General features: G+C 37.2%; 1 protein-coding gene across 2 annotated transcripts in view; it reads right to left on the bottom strand.

Annotated features, from left to right (window-relative positions):
* Nucleotides 1–36: 36 nt before the first annotated feature.
* WASHC4 (WASH complex subunit 4) overlaps nucleotides 37–25,321 on the bottom strand; it is a 43,287-nt gene continuing 18,002 nt past the window's right edge. The window contains exons 15-34 of one of the 2 annotated variants that reach the window (XM_027449578.3): nucleotides 24,146–24,271; nucleotides 23,479–23,586; nucleotides 21,472–21,618; nucleotides 21,258–21,337; nucleotides 20,152–20,257; nucleotides 19,258–19,374; nucleotides 18,484–18,652; nucleotides 18,190–18,344; nucleotides 15,288–15,362; nucleotides 14,448–14,552; nucleotides 11,138–11,272; nucleotides 10,231–10,339; nucleotides 9,492–9,558; nucleotides 8,751–8,837; nucleotides 8,067–8,214; nucleotides 6,392–6,488; nucleotides 5,731–5,927; nucleotides 4,655–4,754; nucleotides 3,155–3,230; nucleotides 37–2,432 (exon numbers count right to left, since the gene is read on the bottom strand). In XM_027449578.3, coding sequence (XP_027305379.1) covers nucleotides 3,163–3,230; nucleotides 4,655–4,754; nucleotides 5,731–5,927; nucleotides 6,392–6,488; nucleotides 8,067–8,214; nucleotides 8,751–8,837; nucleotides 9,492–9,558; nucleotides 10,231–10,339; nucleotides 11,138–11,272; nucleotides 14,448–14,552; nucleotides 15,288–15,362; nucleotides 18,190–18,344; nucleotides 18,484–18,652; nucleotides 19,258–19,374; nucleotides 20,152–20,257; nucleotides 21,258–21,337; nucleotides 21,472–21,618; nucleotides 23,479–23,586; nucleotides 24,146–24,271 — 2,196 coding nt within the window. In that variant the 3' untranslated portion in view covers nucleotides 37–2,432; nucleotides 3,155–3,162. Of the gene's footprint in view, nucleotides 2,490–3,154; nucleotides 3,231–4,654; nucleotides 4,755–5,730; nucleotides 5,928–6,391; nucleotides 6,489–8,066; nucleotides 8,215–8,750; nucleotides 8,838–9,491; nucleotides 9,559–10,230; nucleotides 10,340–11,137; nucleotides 11,273–14,447; nucleotides 14,553–15,287; nucleotides 15,363–18,189; nucleotides 18,345–18,483; nucleotides 18,653–19,257; nucleotides 19,375–20,151; nucleotides 20,258–21,257; nucleotides 21,338–21,471; nucleotides 21,619–23,478; nucleotides 23,587–24,145; nucleotides 24,272–25,321 lie in introns of both variants that reach the window. The other variant, XM_027449586.3, reaches the window with a different exon arrangement.

Raw genomic sequence — 25,321 nt, forward strand, 5'->3', positions numbered from 1 at the left:
AACCTCCTGAAGTGCTGTTACTGAAGACACTGAGAATGAGGTTCTGAAAATTACATTTATTAACAGTTGTATGTACATAAGGTACTCTACTCACAAACCAGACTGAGGTAACAAAATACCCTTTTGTACAATGAGTTAGGAAACACTGTTACATTTGGTCCTTTGTACCTGAGAAGCTGAAGACAGCTGTTGTTGATGGACATCAGGTGGAAACTCAAATTTACTTCTAATTAGGACCTCTGGAACCTACCCTTCAAGCAAAGCTGAACACACACCAGCACTTCACTTCCCAGGGAGGCACTGAAAGGCAACAAGGGCATCAGCTGCGCTCTGCTTCCCCTACCCTTCTCCTATCACAAGGAGGAAAGGAAAGGCAGCCCCCTGGCTTCTGGCATAAAAGGACACAGCACCGTATCAGAAGCAGGTTTCAAGACCTCTGGAGGAGCAGCTGCCACCACCTCCACCTAGAACAGCCTCATCACAAGACAAAGCACAGGAGGGCAGCAGTGGCAGCTGCCTTCTCAGGGAGGTAGACTGGCCTTCAGCCTGTTCTGCCCCTGACTTGAAGGAGAAAGAAAACTAGAGATCCATTTTATGTCCCTGCAGCAAAACTCATCGTCCTCACTTCCCTTTATCACCTCTGGGAATTTTGAGTGAGCAACACGCTCAGTTTAGTTTGGAGGATTATTTTTTTAAATATATATTTTAGATCCATCATCATCTCCAGCCAACCTGTTGGAGCCCGTTTTGTTCCTAAAATCAGAGCAGGAGGGCAAAAGCAATGAAAAGAGTAGCACCACATCAAGAGTTCTGCACCCCTGCCAGATACTTGGGACAGAGGAGTGCCATCCAAAACCAGGACCCAACTTTGTATTTCAGATGAGAAAAGCTTTCAGTATCCATGTGCTGCTACATGACAAAAAGTGTAAATATAACAAACTACAATCCTGTGTTAGCAAGAATAGCTCTATTATCACTGTACATATTTGTTTGTATATATTTTTGCCACATATAGTATACATTCAGGTCCCAACCTCAAACAGGACTCTATAAAAATAAGCTCATGTCTTCTCTGTAGAATTTCCATTACCAGAACCACATGAATTTGTTCACCATCATACGCACATTAATAACTGTGGAGTATCACCTAGCTGAGATGGTCTTTCCAAAAAACGTGGGAGAAGGAAAGATACAAATGCAGACTTCATTAGAGCACACGTAATGCCCTGACTGGATGTATCTACCTAGCAGATCCATCCTGGGGGGGAAACAAACACTATGCGTGAGTCTGCTGCTGTTGCAGAATCAAGATAGTGCCTGACCACTCCAAGTGAGGAACTTCCATGCCCCCAGATGAGATAGGAGTATGGCAGTAGGTACACTGCAATTGCAACAGGATGGAAATCAGCAGGAACAGCCAGTCCGCTGCTGCTGTTCTCAGCAACACTACTGAGAGCGTTCAGTGCGGGCACAATTTGGTCAGAAAAGAAAGCATACATAAATTATGACAAAAACTATCAAAAATAAATCAAGTAATGCAGCATTTTTTAGGGCAGTCTCTGCAGTTAAAAGAAACAAACAAAATCTTTAATGAGCCCAGCTGATTTGAACAGTCCACAAAGCTTCTGGGTCATATTTTCAGAACCAATGAAAGAATTAAAGGACTTCCATCAGTCTGGTCTCTCTCCAGTTGCAACAAAAAATTTGTCCTAGTTTTCCAAATGCTGAACTGACTGGCAGGAAAGAATGAATCAAAAAGTCTGCCAGGAATTGTCTTAGTTAGTGACACAATGGTGAGGGGAGCAATCTGAACCATTTATATTAAAGCATTACTTTTTTGAGGGGAGAGGGTGGGGTGGAATCAGAAGAGATGAAAGAAGCTTTCAAGTACAGTCTTCAAATACAGTTAAGAATGCCAAAAACCAAAAGGTAATTCTCAGGCTGACTAGAGTAGTTTCTTCTAGCTAGTAAAACCTAGAAGTCTGTTATGTTCTGGGAGATTAAAACACAAGAGAATCTTTTAATGGAACTGGTGTTTACTTTTAAGCTAAGTCTAGCTATTTACTTAAGTCAGGTATCTGAGTTAACTCTTGCACAACCTAGAAACCTCTACTTGCAGGCATTAACAGATGTTAAAATTTATACAGAGTTCTCACAGTGTTCAGCAGCTTCTGAAGCCTGCAGTGCAATTATTGTTAATAACCAGGCATGTAAGACTGTATTAACAACACAGACAATACAACAGACCTACAAAGGCTAAGAAACACAGATTTGAGGCTGAAACTTGCAGTTAGGCACAACATATTCATGAAGTATAAGATCACTTAATAGGTACAGACACTCATCACACAGTGTCTGGTCATAAAAGGAAGAGCTGATTGTGGTTCTGTCTTGGCTCTTGATTTCCTTACTTCTGTGGATGCAAATCAGACCTTCAGCATGAAATGAAAAGTAGTTTGTTATCTTAACTCTTCTGGTTTTCCCTTTCTCTGATACAGGGGGGGAAGATTAGGGGAAAATAAGTGCTTGGCAGGATCTTAAGCTCCCAGAGTGCAAATCCCATACTAATAATAAGGTTTTGTGGAATAAAACAATAAGGACTTCCACATTGTGCAACAGCTTTAACATACCTTCACAACGTACACTGTTACATCTACAGTGTAATTTGTGGCTGCATTAAGCAAATACAACAGGACTGCATCTGGACAACAGATATTGCACCGTATCTTCAATTTTCTATTTCTTGTTGAACAGATAGATGTACAAGTTCAAGTCTTCGATCAATGGCCTATGAGTCTTTTTTTTTTTTTTTAATAGTATGTTAGAGATGCAAGAAAGCATCTAAAAATTAGTAAAGGTTTTTTTTGGTATATACAATTGTAATTCAAAATAACTACCTCCAAGCTATATTTTATGTAGTTATTTTCAATCTAGAGAAAGTGCTGTAGATAAGTAGCTCCTGAAAAATATGAGTTTTTAAAAGGAAAGCTGAACAAAAACAGACCTAGCCTCATTGGATGTTAGTAATACCATTACACATTTTCTATTGGGTTTTACAGACCAAGTAAGTCAAATGCAGAGCTTTTACCCCTATAGAGTGTTACTAATTTTGACAAGAAAATGAATTATCTGAGTAAGTAACTATCACCCATACCAGCCATATCATTTCACAACAGGATCTGCAGGCGTAGAGTTGGAAAGATCTCCATTGCTTGTTTTAACAGCTTCTTCTATAAAAATAACAATTGGAGACATGGATTATGTTTAACATTTTACTCAAGGCAGTAAAAACAGCCTTAGCACATGTATCACGTTGATCTCATAAAGCAATTGATACACTATTCCACGGTCAGCATACGCTAACTGACCTTGTGGATCAACTGACCTTGTGGAACAAAGGATCCTGGCCTTATGAAGAAATTTCTATTTGGGGTGAAAGGTTTCTTCTCATCAGTAGGATTACTTGTGTAAAGATTACGTATACATGCTTACACATTTTGCAGAGTGCAAGTCTAAATATTGTGGTAGGAAGCAATGATACAGCCATGTTCAAATCTTCCAGCCTGGTATGCCTTTATAGCTTTCCTCACCACAAAATTCATTTTTCAGAAAACTGAACATGTACCATGACAGTGAATATTTTACTTGAACTATAAGTAACTGCTATCCTACAGAATGCTCTTCTAAAGAAGCCAGGACAGTATATCTAGTCCTACTCACCACAATGCTCATAGCTGGCTTTTGAATAGCACATTTATTTGAGAAACACCACTGAACATCAAATATAAATTCATACTAAAAGATTTTTCTTTATGAACTGTTTTCCTAGTACAGAAGAAAAGTGATCTTTGTATCAGTAACAGTAACCTCAATGATTATTTGTATCTTTTGTCAGAACTAAATGGAATTGGTAAATTAGTTTCCATTGTTTAAAACACGACTACATTCAGCCCTGAGAGAACTGAGTTTCTAAGCAACTTGTGACTGAACATCTACATCTGAATATCTACTTCTACATTGTAATCCTTGGGAGCTTTCACATTTCTTTAAGAATTTTTCCAAACCCAAGAGAATTTCCCATAAATAATGAGGGAGACTATATAAGCATGAATGTAAAATGCAAAATTCCCATGTTACCTAAGTCAAGAGAGTATATATCACAAATTGACATCCTGCCCTTTGAATGTAATTCGATGGTAGACCAAAACATATCATAAATATTACACGTGTGAAAGTCACATATAGTATCTACAGTATCTGCCTATGCAAGTTGAAAAGCAGCTACTAAACGGCAGTTGAAAAACACCAATTTCACATCAAAGGTTGTGCAAAAAAACTGCTAACAACATTAGCAATGGAGAGGGTAAATATGATGCTAAAGTTACTGAATTTAATATTACTGCAAGTATGCATTCTCCCTGTCCCAGGTTTTGCTTGTTTGTTTCCAGAAGCCCAGCTTGAAATTTAACTTTTCCAAAGAAGGCCTCTTGAGCTGTTTTTGACTACTTAATCATCCTGAACCTCAAAATTATCTCAGGAATACTGATTCAACTCAATAGCAAGAAAACAATTATGGAAAAAAAAGAAAAGAACATTTTCCCTACTAAGACAAACTCTTGGGAACCTAAGTGGTCTACACGTAGTATTCACTCACCTTCTTTTTCTTTCTTTTCCTGGTTTTCTTCTGCTGCAGTTTTATCTGCTCTGAAAAAAATTCTTGCACTACTTAATGAAAAATAAAGGAGTTCAAATTCCTAAGTAAAAAGATACAGAAGAAAAGTGTCAGTGCATCACAAGAAAAACTTTGTAGACAGATTAATATTCTTCAGAAGCACCAAAGGCAACTAGATTTCACTATCAACATCACTTATGTTCTGTTGACAATCTTCCTCCATTCATACCCTTTCCACATGCATTTTACAAAAAGCATAAGTCAGCCAGAATCCTTAAAGAGTAATTTAAGCAAAGCAGCATCGATGCAATAAATCTGTGACTAATCCACTGGGGCTGGATGTGAGGTTTGTAGCCACAGTGAGAATTTGAAACAACTTGCACATGGAAAACTATGCAACCAATAATTTAGATGACTGCAAGGTAGATCAGTTTCTAAACAAGGTTCAGTGATATACATGCTTGTGTCAGTCATGCAGGGCTTCTCTATTCTAGCAACAGCTGTGCTTTTACAGAATGTAATCACCAACTATTTATAAACAAACATCTGCAGATTTGTCCCATAACCCCTTCAAATGAAAAGCAAAATGAGAGAGACAGGTTTTTATATCTCAGATAGAACCTGAACTACTACACTTGAAAATTCAAGTGTATCTTTCTTCTGTTTGACAGCTGGTATGCATCATTCAACTCAGTAATTCAGAGAATTAACACCCAAGCAACTGAGGGTTCACAGCATTATGTTAAATTTCCTATAACTAAGATTTTACAAAAAAGTTATTCGCTCTGATTTAAACATTTAGGTTTCAGTTGCATTCAATTTTTGTCCAGTGGACAAAGCCTTCTAATCAAACAACTCAAATTCCTGACTCACACAAATATCACAAATGCTTATGACATCCCTTCAGATAGTACACCTCAAGTCTTTATTGTTTTGTTTTTTAACACTGTTGCTCTAGGCAATGCTTTATGTTGTTTGTTCTTGATGAGCTCCTTTAGAAACAAGCTCCCTGAACTGTGCTGAACTCAACACATAACAGAACTAGACCCATGCTATACCTGTAAGCAAACTTCCAGTCGCTTGTGAGTAAGGTTCATAGTTTGTAGTAGTTTTTCATCTTGATTACTGGACTGCACATTCTGTTGCTTAGCTACTGCTCTTATTTCCTTCACATACTTCTCTCTAACAGACTGGAACCAGTGCAGGGAATCAAACTCCTGGTACTGATCCAAAAGCTTCAGAATGTAAGCCACACCTATAGTAATTAACAAACCATGTGCCAAGTCAACATGCAATTTATAAAACATTTTGTGAATGTTATTAATGGATCAGTTTAAACTGATAATTTCCATGCAATTAGAATTTAAATTGCAATTTATTTACAATTAAATCCAACAGGAAAAAGAATCATAATAAAGAACAAGCTTCAATTTTTACAAGCCTCACAGCTTATCCAAAGACTTGCATGAATTCTGATCTGCTGAGACCTGCAGGCTTTGAAAGAAACCAGGGAGTACTGACATATGACAAAACTGGCTGCTGCCATAACCAATTACTCCATGCTTAAGAGATTCTGAACAAAATTGCCCCCAAGTCCACTGTACTAGAGCCAAGACAATCCAAATTTATATTATGGGAACACACATAGAAGACAAACTGTTCTTCCAAATATCCATTATGTTGGCTTACCTAAATGCTAGTCAGCAAGCTGAAACTTACCCATGGCAAAGCCATCATCAGTGAAAGCTGCTCCACTTTTATTCTTCTTATTCAACTTCTCCTTACAACTGATTGAATGCTCTACAAAATTGAGGGTCTGAAAGAGTGAAAAAAATGTCTTGGAGTCATCAGCATAAAAAAAAAAGAAAAAGATTCACATACTGACATGCTGTTAGATAGAAATATAGTTCTATGCCACTATCTATGCTAATTGTGTCTCCAATCATGAAGAATTTTTTTTTTTTAGAAAAATTTGTTCCTTTTTCTAGAATTTTGGGGAAGAAAGTTAAGTTTTGGAAAACATTTGCATAAGTGAAAACATAAGGTACATCTGCTGTTCTTGTCAGACTATTACTTAGCAGTCTATTGTTGATTAAAGATAAACATGTACATAAATAAAGGATAATTAGAATAACCAGCATTCCTGGAAAGCTTAAAGATAACACACTGTTGCTTTAAAACAGTAGGATATCACTTTATTTAGAAATTTATAAAAAGACAGTCTTACACTTGCAATGATGCTGAACAACAGATCCAGGCAGTAGTATTAAGCAATGGGTATGTGTCTGTATGCAGTAGCTACTCTGAGACATGTAAACCTGAGTACATTAACAATTTCTTAAAATCCTACGAAACACTTTCAATTTAACTACACTGAAATGTGTTTCATTTTCATCAAATGATGGCATTTTCTTGAAACTGTTCCTCAGAAAAAAAAACACAAATTGGAATCAAAAAGAACAAAGTGTTTGCCTTAGCCTTTTACTGTCCTTCACTTCTACCACTATGACATACTCATCTTCTCAGTTTTAACAAATTCGTGGCAAATATTTATCTGACATTCTAAAATTAGTTTCTAAAATGGTGTTTTGGTTTTGGCTAGGACAGTTAATTTTCTTCATAGTAGCTGATATAGGGTGGTGGTTTCAATTTAGAATGGAAATCATGTTGATAACACACTGCTGTTTTCACTGTCGCAGAGCAGTGCCCGCACAGAGTGAATGACTTTTCAACTTCTGATGCTGCCCTGGGTGTGCACGAGAAGCTGGGAAGTGCCAGAGCCAAAACAGCTGACCCCAAATGCCCAAACACATGGAATGTTATGGTCCATAACACATGGCATCATGCTCAGCAACAGAAGCTGAGGGGAAAGGAGGAGGAGAGGGACACATTTGGAGTGACGGTGTTTGTCTTCCCAAGAAACTGTTACACATGATGAGCCCTGCTTTCCTGTAAGGACACACCTGCCTGCTGATGGGAAGTAGCAAGTGGATTCCTTGTTTGGTTTTGCTTGTGTGCACAGCTTTTGCTTTACCTATTGAACTGTCTTATGCTCTACCCAAGAGTTCTCGCAATTTTACCTTTGCAATTCTCTCCCCACTCCCACTGTGGGGGAAGTGAAGGAGCAGCTGTGTGGTGCTGAGCTGTCTGCCAGGGTTAAACCACAGCAAATGGGATGTTATACCTACCATGCAATTAATCTGTTTAGACCATTTAGGCCTTCAGATGGAACTGAAAAGAAAAACAAGGCTTTGGACAACTACCAGCAAAACAGTTCTACTCATAATCAGGGAAAAAAGCAAGACATGTTAATCAGTAGTCATAAACAAAATATGGAAACAGAGACTTAGACTTCTTTTTGTTAAGTATTGGTACAAACAATGAAAATACTAACCAGTGGGGGAACAATTATATAGAAGTTCCGCAAGTGCATATTCTTTGGGCTGCGGAATTCAGGAGCAAAGACATCCACAAGCATTTTAAAGTATTCCGTTCCTTCTGCAAAGTTACGTGTGAGGTCACTGAGGACAGAGTCCAACTGCCTGCAAAGGATGAGCAATGAGTTACCTGTTTTCTGCTACAAGTTTGTTTACTTACTCGTCTCTCCAAGTAAAAATGCTCTCTTCACCCTTTGGCTACACCTACAACCCAGTATTCTGACCAGACAGTCCAAGATGACACTTGGCCTCTACAACTACTTTCAATGATATAGTCTGATTTATTTTCCTCAAAAGTGTTCTATAGAATACTTGTTTTTGCTTCCCACCCCCCCCAAAGCCCTGAATATTAAAAAAACAAAGATGTCAGACATGTGGTGAGAAACACTTGTTAGCCTTTAAATCACAAATACATCATCAAGAAGCCAGATTCTGTAACACGTCTCTTAGTACAAATGACACTTTATATTCATTTTTAAAACTGCTTGTATTTTCTCTGCTTTTAACACATTTTTGCATAAAATTAGTTTAACTTAACACGTGCACACACACAAGCAGCCAACAGTTGCATTTACAGCTTTAGAATTCTAACTCTCTCATCCCAACCCTGCCCCAGACCTCAAAGCAGGATATTAGGGTACCTTGCTGCTTTCTGTGTTTCTTCTGAGAGTCCTTCTTCTTTCACCAGCTCTTCAAAATTAACAATGTCTTCCAGATCAGGAACAAACCTGAAAACTTACTGTTTGTTAGGATTATCTTCACCTGGTTACGTTCACTGAAGTAGCTAACATAATTTATAGTATATTTAATTTAGCCTTCTGGGCTCAAACTACTTGTTTAAGTTTTATCTTATCTGCCATTCTATTCTCATCTGAGTCCTGTTAAATCCACTTCTAAATACACACAAAATTATTTATACTTCTTTTACCAGCCTACCATCTCCTTTCTCTAACACTTGTCCTTGATAACTATAAATTTATTAACATTTGCAAGAAAAACAACTATTTGTTGATACATAAAATCACTAGATTTTAATGACCTTATATACTTCTTTACACATAGATTGATGATTGTATCAAGGAAGTGTTAATTTCAATTTTAAGTTCTTCAGGATCAGTCCCATTTTTCTTTTAATGCACTTTCTTGAAGTGACTAACATCAGGAATTTCTTAATTAGAATTATCAAAAATACTGCCTGAATCCAGGCAGTATTTTTGATAATTCTACTTGAAGGAAGGAATGAAAATGGATTTCTTATATATTTAATCAAATAATAAATTTACGGCAGGTGGGTGAGAACCTTTTCAAGGGAACATCACCACAAATAGAGAGCAAAGGAATGAACAAGAAAAAACAGAAAAATCAGGTATTTGTGGAAGTACCTAATCGCACTACTACAGCAGTGAAGTCCACCAGATCTTATCATTCGGACATAACCCATAGCATTGCCTTTAAAAACAAGAAAAAAACAGAAGGAATTTATAAATATTTAAATATATATACACATGTATACACACACTTCAGCATTCCTACAAGCTCTGAAATGTGAATTAAAGTTTCCAAATGGTATTTCAGCTTTTAAAGCAGTTTCTTTGCAGAGTTAAAACAAAAAAAGATAAGACATTACATTGAAAACTGATGTCAAAAGATGATTACTCATCTGTCTAGATGAGTAAAATACAGAATCATCATCTAGCAACATTGAGCTCACTTGCATGATAGCCTAAGGGCCAAATAGTACCAAATCTTTCCTCCAGGCACGTTAAGTACATATAAGTTCAGATCAGTCCTACACATCTGCAGTATCAATTGCCTTTTTCTGAAAAATGTCAAGAGTCTTTTACCAGGAAATATACGCAATCTGGATAAAAGTCACTTCCATAAAGAAAAGGAGAACCTAAAAGGAAACTGGGTTCTATGCAAGATGTGGATACATTTTAGATTATGACATGCAAGGCCCATTTCTGTGCCATTAGATAACAGTATTTATTTTCCCTGGGTACAAGTGAAGCACTTTCCATCTGACTAGTTTTAGCCTGTGCTAAGAGTTCGGTTACAATACTATGAAGACTTCTTCCATTGACTAACATTTATAAGATTGACTTAGATAGTGTTTCATACCGATTTGACTTATGAGTTGTCTGAACTGGTCAAGGTAGCTCTGGCCATCTGGGGTTATTCCAAGTTTTCTGATGCCTCTGTTGAATTTATCTGCTCTTTCAAATGGATACTACAAAAAAAAAAAATTATAGTAATTTGTAAAAAAAACCCTGCCAAACCTTAACAAATTCTATTTTTATATCATGTCAATACTATTCTATTTGCAGTGCATCCCTACCTCACAGTGACAGCTTCAGCTTTTTTTTTTTTTAATTATACATCTGCCTGTTTCTATTAGTTTGTAAAAATCATTTGACAAGTCACTTCTGCGAGATGAAAAATGAAATAGAAATGCTACTGTGAACAAGAATGTATTCCTATAAGAAAAAAAAACAAAAACACTTGACATGTGAAGAAGCTGACAGCATATTTTACTGAAATACATTGCATGTCACATTTTTGAGAAATCAGTTTTCCAGCATAGGAAGTCAGACCCTAGTCCTCAAAATTTGACTTACTTGAATAAATGTCATATGTCCATATCATTTTGGATTCTACCTGAATAATTTTATTATTCAAAACTGATAGCAACTGTTTAGCATGATTAGAACATAAAGCTTAGAGCCTCTAATCAACCACAAGTGCAGCAAATTAATGTTTTCAGGTCGCTTACAGAATAATTTTAATCAACTCCATAACATCAAAGAAAATATTCATGGAGGAAACAGAATGAAGCCAAACCACCCTGGGTATGGAAATTCAAAGCATTCTATTGTGCTAGGACAAAAGCTTTCATTTTGCCTGGAATTATATGTTTAAATAATAGAAAAGTTGTTACGTGTTATGCAGAGTTTAGTCCATCTTTAGTCATGTGAAAGAAGTGCTTCTTTCAGCCAGGTTACTCTCAATCCTTCAAAAATTACTATACCTTGTGATCATTTTGATCCTTGACTTCCCTGAAGAATCTGATGTCCTTGATAAGTCTGGATTTGATATGTTCATCATACATGAACTGGCTAAAAATATAAAATTTTTTCCTCAAAAACTGGTAAGTGAAGTTGACCTAGGGAAAAAAAAAAAAAAAAAAGTCAAATCAAGAAAGTTGGCAGAGTAACACACACCTCTAGCGACCCCTGCTCTGTAGCTTCCAAAACAACTTGTATTTATAGCAATGTAACTTTGAAAAAAGGAATCTATTTCTCAGTTTATCTCATTTTGTTATTCTGAACTTATCTATTTCACTGCTTTAAAGAATAAAGAAAAAACCTTCTCCAGGAAGACCTACTGTCTTCCAGGAAGGGCACAGGGATCAAGGAACAGATTAGCTATTTCAATTCTATGACCTGCCCCAAACGGCCATTATTTTCTGTCTGGAATATCCTGTAACCATCTTTTTGAAACAATACAAGTATTTTAAGTTGAAAAGGGCATCAGACATGCTCAACTTCCTCATTCTTCAAGTAATGGAATCTGCATACTGTCCCAACATACCTTTTCACTTTCTCAAAATTTTCTGAAATCCTCTCCCATAAGATGCAAGTACACTTCCACCCTATGTATCTCATTTATTTCTCCTCTTTGCATAAAAAGCTTTAATGATGATCATACGTAAATAAAGCAGCAAAATCCACACCACTTGGAAATAAAGCAAGTAATAAGACAACTTTCTGAGTAACCAAAACCCCCATGATTAACTATTCCACTAACAAAATCATTCCCAGAAGAACAGTGCAAGGAAAGTTATTCCTCAAAGTGCAAGGAAGCATGAAAACCTTATGCTCCTCATCACTTGTGTAGCTGGTGCCATGCTAAAGGATTTGGCTTCAATGACCGTGGATCTACCTTTGAGAAACCATGTCTGCTGGGAGCTGATGGGATTCACCTGTCCACAAGGAGCAAGAGCTCTCTTGCCAACAAGCTGGCCCAACTTCTAAGAGAACTTTAAACTAAGCTTAGGAGGAGAAGGAGGTGGAGTTTTGTGTAACAGAGAAGATCCAGAGGCTGCTGATGTATTAGGAACAAACAGGGAAACACATGTGAAATGGAAGAGGAATTAAGGCTTGTTCCTCTAAAAAGGCAATGTGGTAAACAGCCTGACTGAAGTGCATCTGTATCAATGTACACTGCGTGGGTAACAAATGAGGGGAGTTGGAAGTCAGAGCAGTTAAAAAGCTGTGATCTAATTGTTATCACTGAAACTTTGCAGGACAAATCATACAATTGAAGCACTGCAGTCCATGGCTATAAACTGTTCAGAAGGGACAGGCAAGGGAGGAGAGGCAGGGGGATTGTCTTCTATGTAACAAAAATCAAACGAACAAAAAAAAAAAAAAGATTGCAGAGAGCTGTCTGAGAAACAGTGATGAAAAGGTATAGAACTTGTAGGTGAGAATTAGAGGCCAAGTCCAAGGAAACCTCACGGGCGGCATTCATTACAGGCCACCCAGTCAAGGGGATGATGCTGATGAAGCTTTCTTTCTTTGACTACAGCAAGCACCATACTCGCAGGCTCTGATCCTTTTAGAGGACTAAAATCATCTTGACAACTGCTGAAAAAGCAGCACAGCAAGCTATAAGCAGTCCCTGAGACTCCTGGAACACGTCCAGGATAGTTTCTTAATCCAGGTGATAAGATAGCCCAACCAGAAGAAAAGCATCTCTTGACCCACTGCTTATCAACACAAATGAGCTAATTAGAAAGGTCAAGATCTGGCACAGCCTGGGCATGCAGTGATCATGCCCTGGTGGAATTTAGGATCCAGAGGGATACAGGCCAGGCAAAGAGTAAAGTCAAGACCCTGAATTTTAGGAATACAAACTTTCAGTTCAAGGAATTAGCGGATGGGATCCACTGGGAAACTGCCCTCAGGGACAGAGGAGCAGAATAGAGCTGGCAGATGTTTAAAGACATTTTTCTTAGAGCACAAGAGCTCTTGATTCCCGTGTGTAATTCCCGTCAGGCAAGATACGCCAGAGACCAGCATAGCTGAGTAAGGTCAAACTAAAACATAAGAAGGAAGTGCACAGCTCCCTCAGCCTGAAAGGAAAAGGCTCTGCGAAGACATTATTGTGACCTTTCAACATATAAAGAGAGCTTTTAAGAAAGATGGAGAAAGACTTTTTTTTTTTAATCAGAGTGGTTTTAAATTGAAAGAGGGTAGATTTAGTTTAGATATCAGAAATTATTTATTTATTTTTAAAACTGTGAGGGTGGTGAGACACTGAAACAGGTAATCCAGAGAAATTGTGGATATCCCATCTCTGGAACTGTTCTAGGCCAGGCTGGATGGGGCTTTGAGCAGCCTGATCTAGTGAAAGATGTCCACATCCATGACAAGGGCACTGGATTAAATTATTTTTGATGGTACCTTCTAACACAAACTATTTTATGATTCTATTACTTCCACTTAAAATTACTTGTGAGTGAGTTAAATATTCAGCAAGTCCTCCGCCCCTTTTATTTTTAAATGGAGCCAGAAGAGAGAAAAACAAAGCAGCAAAGAGGTAGAAAGAAGTTGAGCAGAAGACTTGAAATTACCAACCTGAAAAGAAACTAAACTGAATGTTGGCACTGTATCCAAATCTGAGGACCACAATGATAAACTCCTGCTGTAGTGAGCAAGCTGTGGGAAGTGCCCTCATTTAACGTGCAAAGAGGTGAATGCCTTCTACCAGTTAAAGTGACCATCTTCACTACAGATATTCAGCAAATTGTCATAGATATGCAGCTTTACTTCAAACACTCAAAAGCTGATGTTTAAGCTTAATGATTATAAGATCAACTTAAAATTAACATTTCACGTCTGCTAGATTTGCTTTAAGTACAGTAAGAGTATCTGCCTATTAAGTATCAATAAGCAGCAACTTAGGAATCAGAATACTCTGTTAGTTTATTAGTTTATTTTCATGTTTATTGAAGGTCACAGTCCTACCAGAACATCTGTATCTTATTAGATGTGTTTACAGATCCCTTCATCAACTTCTATGTAGCAACCAGAAGTGACAGAACTCCCAAGAGATTTTACAATAGGAATTTGTATTGTCCAAGAACTGATTTGCTTTTTTAATACTCAAAAACCATTATTTTCACATTACTAGAACTGCACAATCAAATAAGCCACTGGGAAATACAGGAGCTTGGATCATCACTCGTGCACTTAAGCAGTACACTTTTGTGCGCTATTGAGAAGAGGAATTGAGGAAAAAAATAATCCAACAAATATGCAAAATATACTCACTGTTGTGTTCATGATTCCTGTTCCATGAGTTCTAATTGAATTAGCAATGTGTCGGATATTAATAGTGTTCAAGTGTTTGTTATTACTAGTTCTTTCAATGAAGATCTGGAATAGGTGGAGGGGAAAAACATTATTTACCCTAAATTAACCCTGTGATAAATTACCTGTCTAGGTAGCCCACACCCCGTTTCTGAGAACAAGCTAACAGGTGGTGATAAGGGAAAGAAAAAAAGAAAGGAAAGCATGCATACAATGAACTTCATCTGGTATGCTCCATCGGTTTCTGGAATGCTATGGTTCAACAATTCCAAGGCAGATGCTTCACCTGAACCCTCATATTTATTGAGGCTATCCTCCAATGATTAGTCTAATTTCTTCTAGCACTGTTTGTACTTTTGGCCCTACTGTATATCACGGCAATGAGCTTCAAAGTTGCCCTCATTCTTGCATCAAGAGAAACCAGTTATTCCCTGTACATATTCTCCATATCATTCACTGTTTCCCAACTCCAATAACCCATCCTAAGATATCCTTTTTTCAAACTGAAAAATCATTTACTTAACACATCCTTATATAGCAACCAAACATCCCTGCTGCCTTCTTCTAGCTTCACTGTAATTTTTGAGTTTGACTGATCCTTCTGGTACACAGTACTCAAAACATACTCACAGAACATTTTCCAAGATATATCTACAGTATCCCCAAAAATCTTCTAGAGCAGCAGCAGCTACTCAACAGCTTGCCACTGTGTATATTCAGCTTGGGTTACTATCTTACAAGTATAATCTGCAGTTCCCTTCAGACCAGAACCAATCCACAGAAGTATAGAATATATCTTACCTGATTATTCAGATTGTAAAGGTAGCGAGACACAAACACATGAATATTTCTCATGATTTCCAAAACATCCAGACCCTGAAACAACATTTTATATTGAGAATTTTTATCATAATAATTCTCAGGAACCACTGACATGTCTAACCACTAAGACATGAAAATACTATTTATGTATTTCTGTTACTTCAAAACATTTTAGGAAACAAACATTTTCCCTTTTCAAAATGAAGTATCTCTCCACAATTTTTATTTAAATGTGAGTTCAGCTCACATTTTAAATTTGCGCTTCTGCCTGTTTTTGCTTCCAAATTCCCTTGAAAGCAAGGAATCCACAGGTCTATTCCACAAACCCAATTTTAAAAAAGAGAAATTGAGCCAACCTCAGATTTGAGAAGACAACTGTTGAGGCTTCTGCAGACACACAGATTTCTATCGAGACTTAAGCAGCTAGCTACTTTTTGATGTCATTTTGCCCAATATGTCTAGAAGACAATTTTTTATTTACAATGGCAGTCTGAAATTTGTTTTGCTTGATAATCCCTTGAATAAGTCCCTTTAGTATCACTGTGCATAGAGAGGATCCTGTTTAATTTCCAAGAATTGTACCAGGACTTTGTGGGAGGTAGGGTGCACATGTGCATGCATGTGCATTTTTGTTTTGAAGCTTATACCAGAACAAATGCTAGGAAACCAGTGTTGTCAAATGATGTAAGTCTTTACAACAATGTAATGGCCAAACATGATTGGTGCTTGTGGTGTAAATGCCTGAAGTAACTAGGAAAATAAAACTAACATTCACACTTTTAAGGAAAAGGTACAGCATTGAAGAGGCTTTCAGGGTAGGGCATAACTGCATTATCTGAGCATTCCCTAGGCTCCCAACCTTAGATGCTATCGCGCTGGGGAAACTTGGTGTGCTAGCTCTAAGGAACACCACGGAGCGTAGAGTGGAGTGGAGACACCACGGCTAGGCTCTGTAATCAGGTGGGGCCTCGATTGTTCTTGTGCACAAAGCTGCACTTTTTGCCACCCTAAGCCAAAGACCTGTCATGTTTTGACAAATGCTGTACCCTAGTGTACTTTTTGCTCATTATAATATCATTATAATACCAAAACACACCTCCATCCCAAAAGCTACCCGCCTCCAAGGTGCGACCACCCCTCACTGAGCATGCGCTCTGAATTTCTCGGAGCCTATTACTTTAAACGGAAACGGGAAAACTTTACACCAATCATAACTAAGATATGCTTGACTAGAGCCACTCAAGCTCCACCTAAAAGATAGAAAATAATATAAATTGGCCCAAGAGAGAGGGGATGTTAGGGAAGATACCATCGTCAGGGGAGATACCATCCCAAGGACATACAACATCCTTAGGACCTCCTGACTCCTGGGATCAGTCGACGGGCTGAGCCTCTCTTCCCCCCCCATTGGGACGCCTTTGGGTGAGATCTGAATATTTGCTTATAAATCTCTATAGAGTCTTTGATCCTTTTAACGCGTTTATTTCTAGGCTGCGCACCTATAACACCTGTAACACCCGTAACACCCGTAACACCTAGAACCCACACCTAGAACCCACACCTAGAACCCACACCTAGAACCCACACCTAGAACCCACACCTAGAACCCACACCTAGAACCCACACCTAGAACCCACACCTAGAACACCTGTAACACCTGTGTATTTCATGCATACTAGCTTGCTTTTGCAGATAGTCACTATCACCGGCAATCCAAAAGAACCTGATTATCTGTTGCTGTAATAAACCATACTTGATTGCATTGTGATAGCTCTCATTAATGCAACTAGGGTGAGGGTGGTTATCCGTGATAGTTCAGTGTTCTGAATCTAACCAGACCCCCAGACGGTTAATGCATTGTTGGTGAATGTCTGAACGGACCCCCAGGTGGTTAATACGTTTTTGGTGAATGTCTGAGCGGACCCCCAGGCGGTTATTACGTTTTTGGTGAATGTCCGAACGGACCCCCAGTTTTGGTGAATGTCCGACTGGTTCAGTACTCTGAATCCAACCGGGCCCGTAACGGTTAATCAGCTACACCCCTTTAACGCAACAGTGCTAGAAAGCCAAACCCAGAAGCAGAAACCATAATCCACAGTGCTTTTGTACCAAGAAGTAGCTGGAGTTCTTAGTTCAAGGCTGTCTTTCAACTTTGGAAGGAACAGCCATCATGAACATTAGAAAAAGAGACTGTATCTCTAAGAGCTTTCACCAGTGTGCTAACCCAAATAATGAAGCTAACAGTCTAAAACATCCAAGATACTAAAGTTCTCAAAGGAAAGTCTTCAGAAACATGATTTGTATTTCTTTTACACTCATGCTATAAACAGTGAATACCTTTACCATTAACTTGATGAAACTAACTTTACTGTGTACGTAACCTTAGTTAAAGTTTCTCTGAGTCATGCTACTATTAAGCTAAGCAGGGATCTCCTGAAGTCCTTGATAGCCACCTTGTGAAACCATTTCACTAACAAGAACCTGCTGAGAAGCAAGCAATAAAAACTGGGAAGAGACCTTTCTACGCTTAACGATTGCCATATTGCAGATGTATTATTTGTCAAAAATGTTGATATTGGAATTTTAAGAAAGTGTTCTGACTTTGTACATCTGACTTAATTTTAGTTAAGTATGATGTTAAAAATAAATGATAACCTTTAGCTTTGAATTTAACTAACCAACATGAATTTAACTGGCAGCATTGTTAAGCAACTCCAAAGACAGATCCTGTTTCAGAAGCTATCCAGAAATTAAAGGCCATTTTTTCCCCAAACTTTTTTCTGTTCTCAGGGGCTTCATTTCCATTGTCTCAATTCTTTGAACAGTTAGCAAATCCGATAGTGTAATGGAACAAGCAATACTCATCCAGTGGATACTGTACCTGTTCCAGAGTCTGACTGGGAAGATGTGCTTCAGTCATACTTAAACCATAGCGCTGAGTTGCTAGGTTTCTCATCTCACTATAGGTAGCCCAATCATGTAAAGCCACAGTTGTTAAGTTGTAGAAGGTCTTGTCCAAATAGTGAGTTACATAAGCTGTAAGCACATAAAAGGATGAACTAAAATAATCATTCCAGTTTAGTTAGGGAAGTGTGCTTTACTATATCATTTTACTTCTTTCCGAAGTATAAAAGAGATGAAAGTAATGGGATAAAGAAAGCGTATAACTACTCACCTTTTATGTCAATGAATCGATTGAAAAAACGTATCGGGTTGAGAAAGAAGAAGTGAGCTAGATCCTTCATACCAACTCTGAAGGGATTTCTGTCATCCAGTTTTAGGTGCGTATGAACCGACAAGCGCAGGTCCTTTTCTATCTCTTTACATAATTTGTCCAGCAAGTGCTATTTAGAGAGATTAAAAATAAAATCATATTCAGTGCCTAACTGCAGAGCTCTGTTAATAGAATTAACATCTCTTTTCAAATACGTTCTCAGAGCTTTCTTCTCATCTCAAGAAGAATGATTTAGGGCTATCTGCCTAGATAATAAGACCTCATTCAGCAACTTGCCACAGAATATGCAATATTTGTTTCTGAACTAGTCAAACAAATTGTTGTTCAAACGTTAAAACCAAAGACTTGGGAAATCTGAATTCACATTTTTCTCTCTGCCAAACATTATTTATAATTCTAGTTAGTAAGTCACCATAGAAGACACCTACATTTACAGAGCCTCTGCTACTAAAAACCATGCATACATACCAAAAGCTGATTTGACAAAATGCAAGTCTGTCTGCAGTATTATGTTCCTAACCAACACAGACACCATTAATAACGTCCTAAATATTCAAGACAGTAAGTGATAATTTTCTTAATAATTTCAATAGTTCACACCACCTAAGCTATTGCTAAGCTATTTTTATACATCACGTCATGTCTGCTACAGTAGACACTGGCCTAAAACATTCTCCATAGCATTGCCCTTCTTTTCCATTTGAAATAAATTACCTCATTGAGCACTTCCATGATTTCTTTATCATAGCATTCCAGAAGCACCTCATAAGATTCCAAGTGCCTTGCATGCATCATAGCAGGTACACAGTCCCTCAGTGCACTAAACATATACTGAAATAAAAATTAAAAAGCTTTTATGCTTAACCAACAGATTGACAGACATATCAACATCTCAGATAGTTTGTGTTCAAAGCTAACAGACAATTTAAAATCATTAGTCTTTCACTTTCATCAAAACCAGACTTCACGTACTACTAAAGCTCCCTGGACTTAACATGCTTCTCTGAAGTACTTAGCTGCTGCCGATCCGTTCACTGGAAGGCCATAATTATTAGCCATTTCATCTTAAATGATCTGTACTATAATCATAGTGTAATTGACCACAGCATGCACCATACTGGATCAGATAATTGATTTTATCAGGATTAGTATGATAAAGCATGATTCACTGCTACAGAAATTTAGTTCCCTTGCAAATAGGGAAGGAGAGATGTTGGGTGAAAGAAGCTACAGGACAACTATCCCATCCAACATCACTGAACATGGTGTTAAATGCTTTAGAAATACTTAACCACAACTGCAAACAAGGACTTAAAATGTTCAAGTCTCGCAAAAAAAAGTGTTAATTTCAGATTAAAATGAACAAAGAACAGATGAACAAGGAGGCAGACAGTAAGAGAGATTTTTACAGCAGTCTAACAGAAATACTTCCTTTAGACATAGGGCAAAAATTGTTTTTATATCCTCCAGACTGAGGAAGAAATTTCTGCATCAGAAGTTACTCATCTGGGATTTTTTGGGGGCTCTATTTTTTTCCCCTAAGATTTTCAGACTAAGCTTTTCCCTTTCCTCCCGTGAATCCCTCCCACTACTAACATTATTACTTACATGCAGTCTAGCAGAATCAACTGCGTTCTCATACACATCGTCTAAATAGATTGGAAAGACTGCTCGATGCCAGTACAAGAAACAACAGTCACATTGTGCTCGAACTCTAGAATACAAGATTACTAATTAGACAAAGAACTGGAAGAAGCCATTCTTCTAACACAGTTAAATGTATTTTAGTGTGTTTAAAGACAACTGCTCTTCAAGCCTAAGTTTTACATGTTTATTTTAATGTTCCAGATGCAACGTACTTCAAAGCAAAGTTCTTGAATAAAGGTATTCAGCACTTCAGTTTTCCATTAGCCTATTTAGAAACAAAGCACCCCTGGTTTAGAAACAAGGTTTAGTCAGGCTATAAAAAAATAAATAGTTACTCTACAGCAAAATCCCAACTAATTATTTTCTTATTGCATGCTATGAATAGCCTAGAAGTCAAACACATATTCTAAGCTTCTTCTGCAGCCAAAAAATTAGAAGCAAGCCCTTCTTTACAGAACTTGTGTGCAATACTTATCTCAGTAACTTTTCCCACAAGTCATCCACTGGTGATGTTTGTTGTTCTCCATAAAATATGCACGTAACAGATATTCACCTGGCTTTCAGATGCCTAACATTATTTTACTTGAGCGTTCCCTAAAACTACACTCACGGTGGATAAAAAGGCCTAGTTAGTTTCAAAAGCTACTCTACATGTATGTGCACTTACACTAACATTTACGAACAACTCTGATGATCAGTTAATCAGAGCTCTGGTTAAGAGAAGGACTTTAGCTTAACATAAAGCCTAGCTCTCTACCTGTCTCAGGAAGTGACAGAATTTCAAAGCGGCCAAAGTATTATTACCTAACTCGACTTGCACTTCCTACCCAAAGATTACCAAGTTTCAGGTTTAGCTATGGAATTCTTTTTTTCATCCCTGGTTTACAATACATATAAAAATCATGACCAGCATGCAGCTACCAGAGTTTGCAATTTGCACAAAGAAGACCCAGCTCCCCCCATGACAATACATCGCCTCCAATATATATCATGTGCCACTGATATATACCACTTACCTGATATATATACCACTTACATTTATATACACTGATATATACGCCACTTACCGCTCTGTAAGTTCACTGATCAAGTCTAATTTTTTCAGAACTAACTGAAGGGGAAGGAGTTCTTCATCTTTAAAAGTTTTCTGTTTAAAAGAAAAAGATGACAGTCTTATACATATATATTTTTTAATAAGATACTAGAGTTGAAGGTCTTTTCCAACCTAAATGTTTCTATGATTCTAAATAAGTGAAGGTCTGGAACAATTGTGGCACTTACCATCTGTGTTCCCACACTCAGTGCAAGGGAAACAATTAGTCGCCTCTGTTTTGTACTCGGCCCATTGAGGGTATTCTCAGCCAACACCAAAGCAGAAAGGACATCCAGGCGCTGCTCACTGTACTTTTTATCAGAAATGACTCTTTTCTTGATGACAGAAAGACACAGAAGTTCAGAAAAAAGTTAGCTAAGCCCAAAAGCAATATCTTACCTATTATTCTCAAAGTTTATAGATTTGTCATAAATTGAGTATTTCTGAAAACAAATTAGATTTTGTGAACAAAGCTAACTGAATCCAGATTAACTCCTTCTGTCAATTCAGTGGTATTATCTATCTACAAGCTTGGAATATGCACAGTTCAGCATGAACATGGGTCTGGTCATATTACTATAGAAACACTGCATAAACTGCATGCCAATTTTTGTTCTAACATACACTTAAGGTTTAATTCATTTACTTAAAAGTAGTAGCTTCCTATTGTTAGTAAAAATAAAAAAATACAATTTATGGAAAAGAGCCAAAAGATGTATAAATGTGGTAATAATGATAACTTCTGATTTTCTACAAGTTCTAGTTTATCAGAGAGACAACATGCAAAAAAAATCATGTTAAAAATGCAGGGAGCCAAGTCTTCTGGCTAAGTTGATCTCTCAGATTTATTCAAGAGTAGCAGCATTATTCAGAAGAGGCACAGTTTCACGAGAGTTAAATACTATTCCAACTTTAATCAAGTGTGCTCAACGTGAAACTCCTACCCCTCAATGCTAAAGCTATGCAAAGTATATGCCTTAGACCTTTACTCAACTCTGTCATCTGCTAAACACATTTCTAAGTACAGCAGATAAAAAAAGATTAGTACTTATGATCTCTTCTATTTGCCAGCATTTGCCTGTTACGTATTTTCTGAGAAGGAAAGTAGTCAAAATATCAAGATCTGTTCACAAATCTGTTCCCTTTGATATCCACTCACAAGTATCAACATATTTCTATGCATTTAAAAATAATTTGTAATGCAATTACATATATAATTTGCAAAGGTTATGAAGTTATCTGTACACACAAACTGTTTCTTTGAAGACATGCAGGTTTTGTTTTTTTAGCAGCTCTGAAGTTTTGAACTTCTTTAGTTGATATTATTCCTGATATGCATATCAGCTTTTTTGAAGTAAAATTTCATTTTTTGGCTTACACCAGAAAATGTGGAACTGCCAGACAAATGGAGATTATAGCCAAATTTCAAACATATCAAACAAGTTTCCCAACTAAAGAAATATACTGTTAAAATTGCAATCTCTGTGTGAACGAAATCAAAACAAAAACAAAGTTTTACAGCTGCACTGATATCAGTGCCATACCTCCTTTGTAATTTGGCTACTGAACACAATAAAAGAACAAAATCAGCAATACATCACAAGAGGTATAAAATAAAAACTCGTTTTCCCTTTTACCCTAAATTCAGAAATACACGAGCTGATAAACAAAATATGTGTGAAACTAATTATATCTTCCTGTAAACAAAATATGTACTAATTATGGTATGGCACAACCATAAGCTGTTTCACCTCACTGAGAGAAATATTGAATTTATGCCCACATTAGAGCCCTGTAGGCCACCATATATTACCCACTTGTATTTTGCCATGTGGACAAAGATTTCAATAAGTAACAGCCTGCTTGCTTGGATTTAAAACAGATTGCTTTTAGAATATGATTCAGAAAGGAGGTTACAAGAGGTCAGGCTGAAAATCACTAGAAATAAACATGGAAAAGAACACGACAGGGATACAACAAGAGATGCAGCAGCTGAGAATTAGAGAGAACCCCTACTCGATCAAAAAATAGATAGCTATCGTCTATGTTGTAAGGTTTAAGGCAAACCTATGACTTACTGGAAAGTTTAGATATCTATCAGTTTTGCCAAACCAAGAAAAATACTTTAATTTGAAATTAAGATTTCAATAAAAAACACTTGGCTTATAACAACTATTAGAATTTGAGTTACATACCTTGGCTACAGAAATAGAGTGAAGAGCCTGATACTGCAGATGCTGAGCGATGTGTGTCACGGAATCTGCCACAACCATACTTCTTCGGTAAAACATGTGTTCTATTGCCTTAAGTCAATGCCAAAACACAATAGTTGATGTAGTTACCAAAACTGTTGCCTCTAGAATTTGCATTTATCCCAGCTAACTCATCCACACTGCAAATACAGACTCTTTATGCTTGCAGTATACTGTCAGTAGCCATTAACTGTCACAGAAATTGAGAAAATCAAACTATTCAAGAGCGCGAAGAAGTTTTGTGGTTTTGTTTAGTGCCTTCTTTTTTATTATTATAAATAATCCAATTCTGTTCAACGTAATTTTATAAAGGAATCCCAAAACAGAGTATTTCCTTTTTAGAAAAAGAAGCAGCACAATACACCAACTAAGGAAACTAGTTAGAAGTTACATAAATCAGTTCTGTTTCCCAAACCTTCTGTTCTCTATTCAAAACCAGTCTTGAACAAGAAGCCACACAAAAGCACTTCCCCTTTTAGGTTCCCCACTCCACCACTTTCACAAACATCCCCACCTTTTTTTTTTTTCCATTTTTAAAGTACATTGTGATGTTAGATCAAAGTTCCCTGTGACAACCTACATGAAATCAAGTTTTCACTCTGTGACCTACCTTTAGAAGTTCCACAAGCCTGCACAGAGCTTTCACTGAGGTTTTGGTCATAGGCTTTTGCATTGACATGTAGAGATTCATTGTAGTTTTAATGATGGTGCTAAGACTGTATGCATAAAGAAAACCCTAAAAATAAAAGGGTATAAAAATAAAGTAAGAGGGGAAAAAGAAACAAATATTTTTACAATATACCAAGTAAGTCCTCTCTGTTTTCCTTCATACATGCCAGATAATTAACTTTTGCCTCTAATAGAAAGAGAATCACTCCATCTAAGCAACAAGCCTGGGATCTCAAACCTGAGTAAGACCTTTTTTTAATCAGGTAGACATTACAAACCTTCCCAGGAGTCAGTAAATCACCTGGTCATTAACCTCTCCTACAGTCATTCAAATTAAACATAGGTCAGTGAATTAATTAATCACCTGAAAGGTCTTACTATCACAAAAACTAAAACTTTCATAGAATAAATCCACCAGCAGTATTTACACAGTTCTATACACTTTCTAAATAGAACTGTCCATCCCACAATAAAAAATAAAGAAAAACACCATTCCCACAACAACCTTTTTCAGTTTGCCAAGCTTAAAAATCACTGTTGACCATGTACAGGAAGACAAAAATGATATTCAACTTACTTCAAAGGAGAAGTTGTAACAACAAAAAAAAAGATGAGGAAAAGGCAAGTGGTCCAGGAAACTCAATTTGCTACAGAGACAAACTTACAAGTTCCTTGCAAGTAATTCAAATATAAGAGAGACACATCCTAGTACATATGTGTCTTTAGATACGGAAGATCCAGGATCATGCTTCTATCATGTGCCTATTCACATCAGATTTCTGTCAGGCAGACAGATGCATAAAAAAACTTGCAAAAAATAAGTAAGATGCATCTTACATCAAGACTACATGCTGTTAGTAGGCCCAAAAGAAAACCAGCTACCTCAGTACATAGTAAGATTCTTGCAAAGTACCATCAATAGGCAAAGCACAACGAAACAACAAAAAACCTCTTACTGGAGGAACGTATTGTGTTAAATAAAGCCAAGTACACACTGTTTCAGTCCAATTTATACACCTCCTGACTGACTCAAAAGGAAAAATAACACCTTTACTACAAAGAAAATGAAGCCTTCTAGATTTCCTAAGAGAAAATTTCAAAATTTTAAGCATTGAAT

The sequence above is a fragment of the Anas platyrhynchos genome, chromosome 1 (genome assembly GCF_047663525.1).
Source record: "Anas platyrhynchos isolate ZD024472 breed Pekin duck chromosome 1, IASCAAS_PekinDuck_T2T, whole genome shotgun sequence".
Taxonomy (NCBI): domain Eukaryota; kingdom Metazoa; phylum Chordata; class Aves; order Anseriformes; family Anatidae; genus Anas; species Anas platyrhynchos.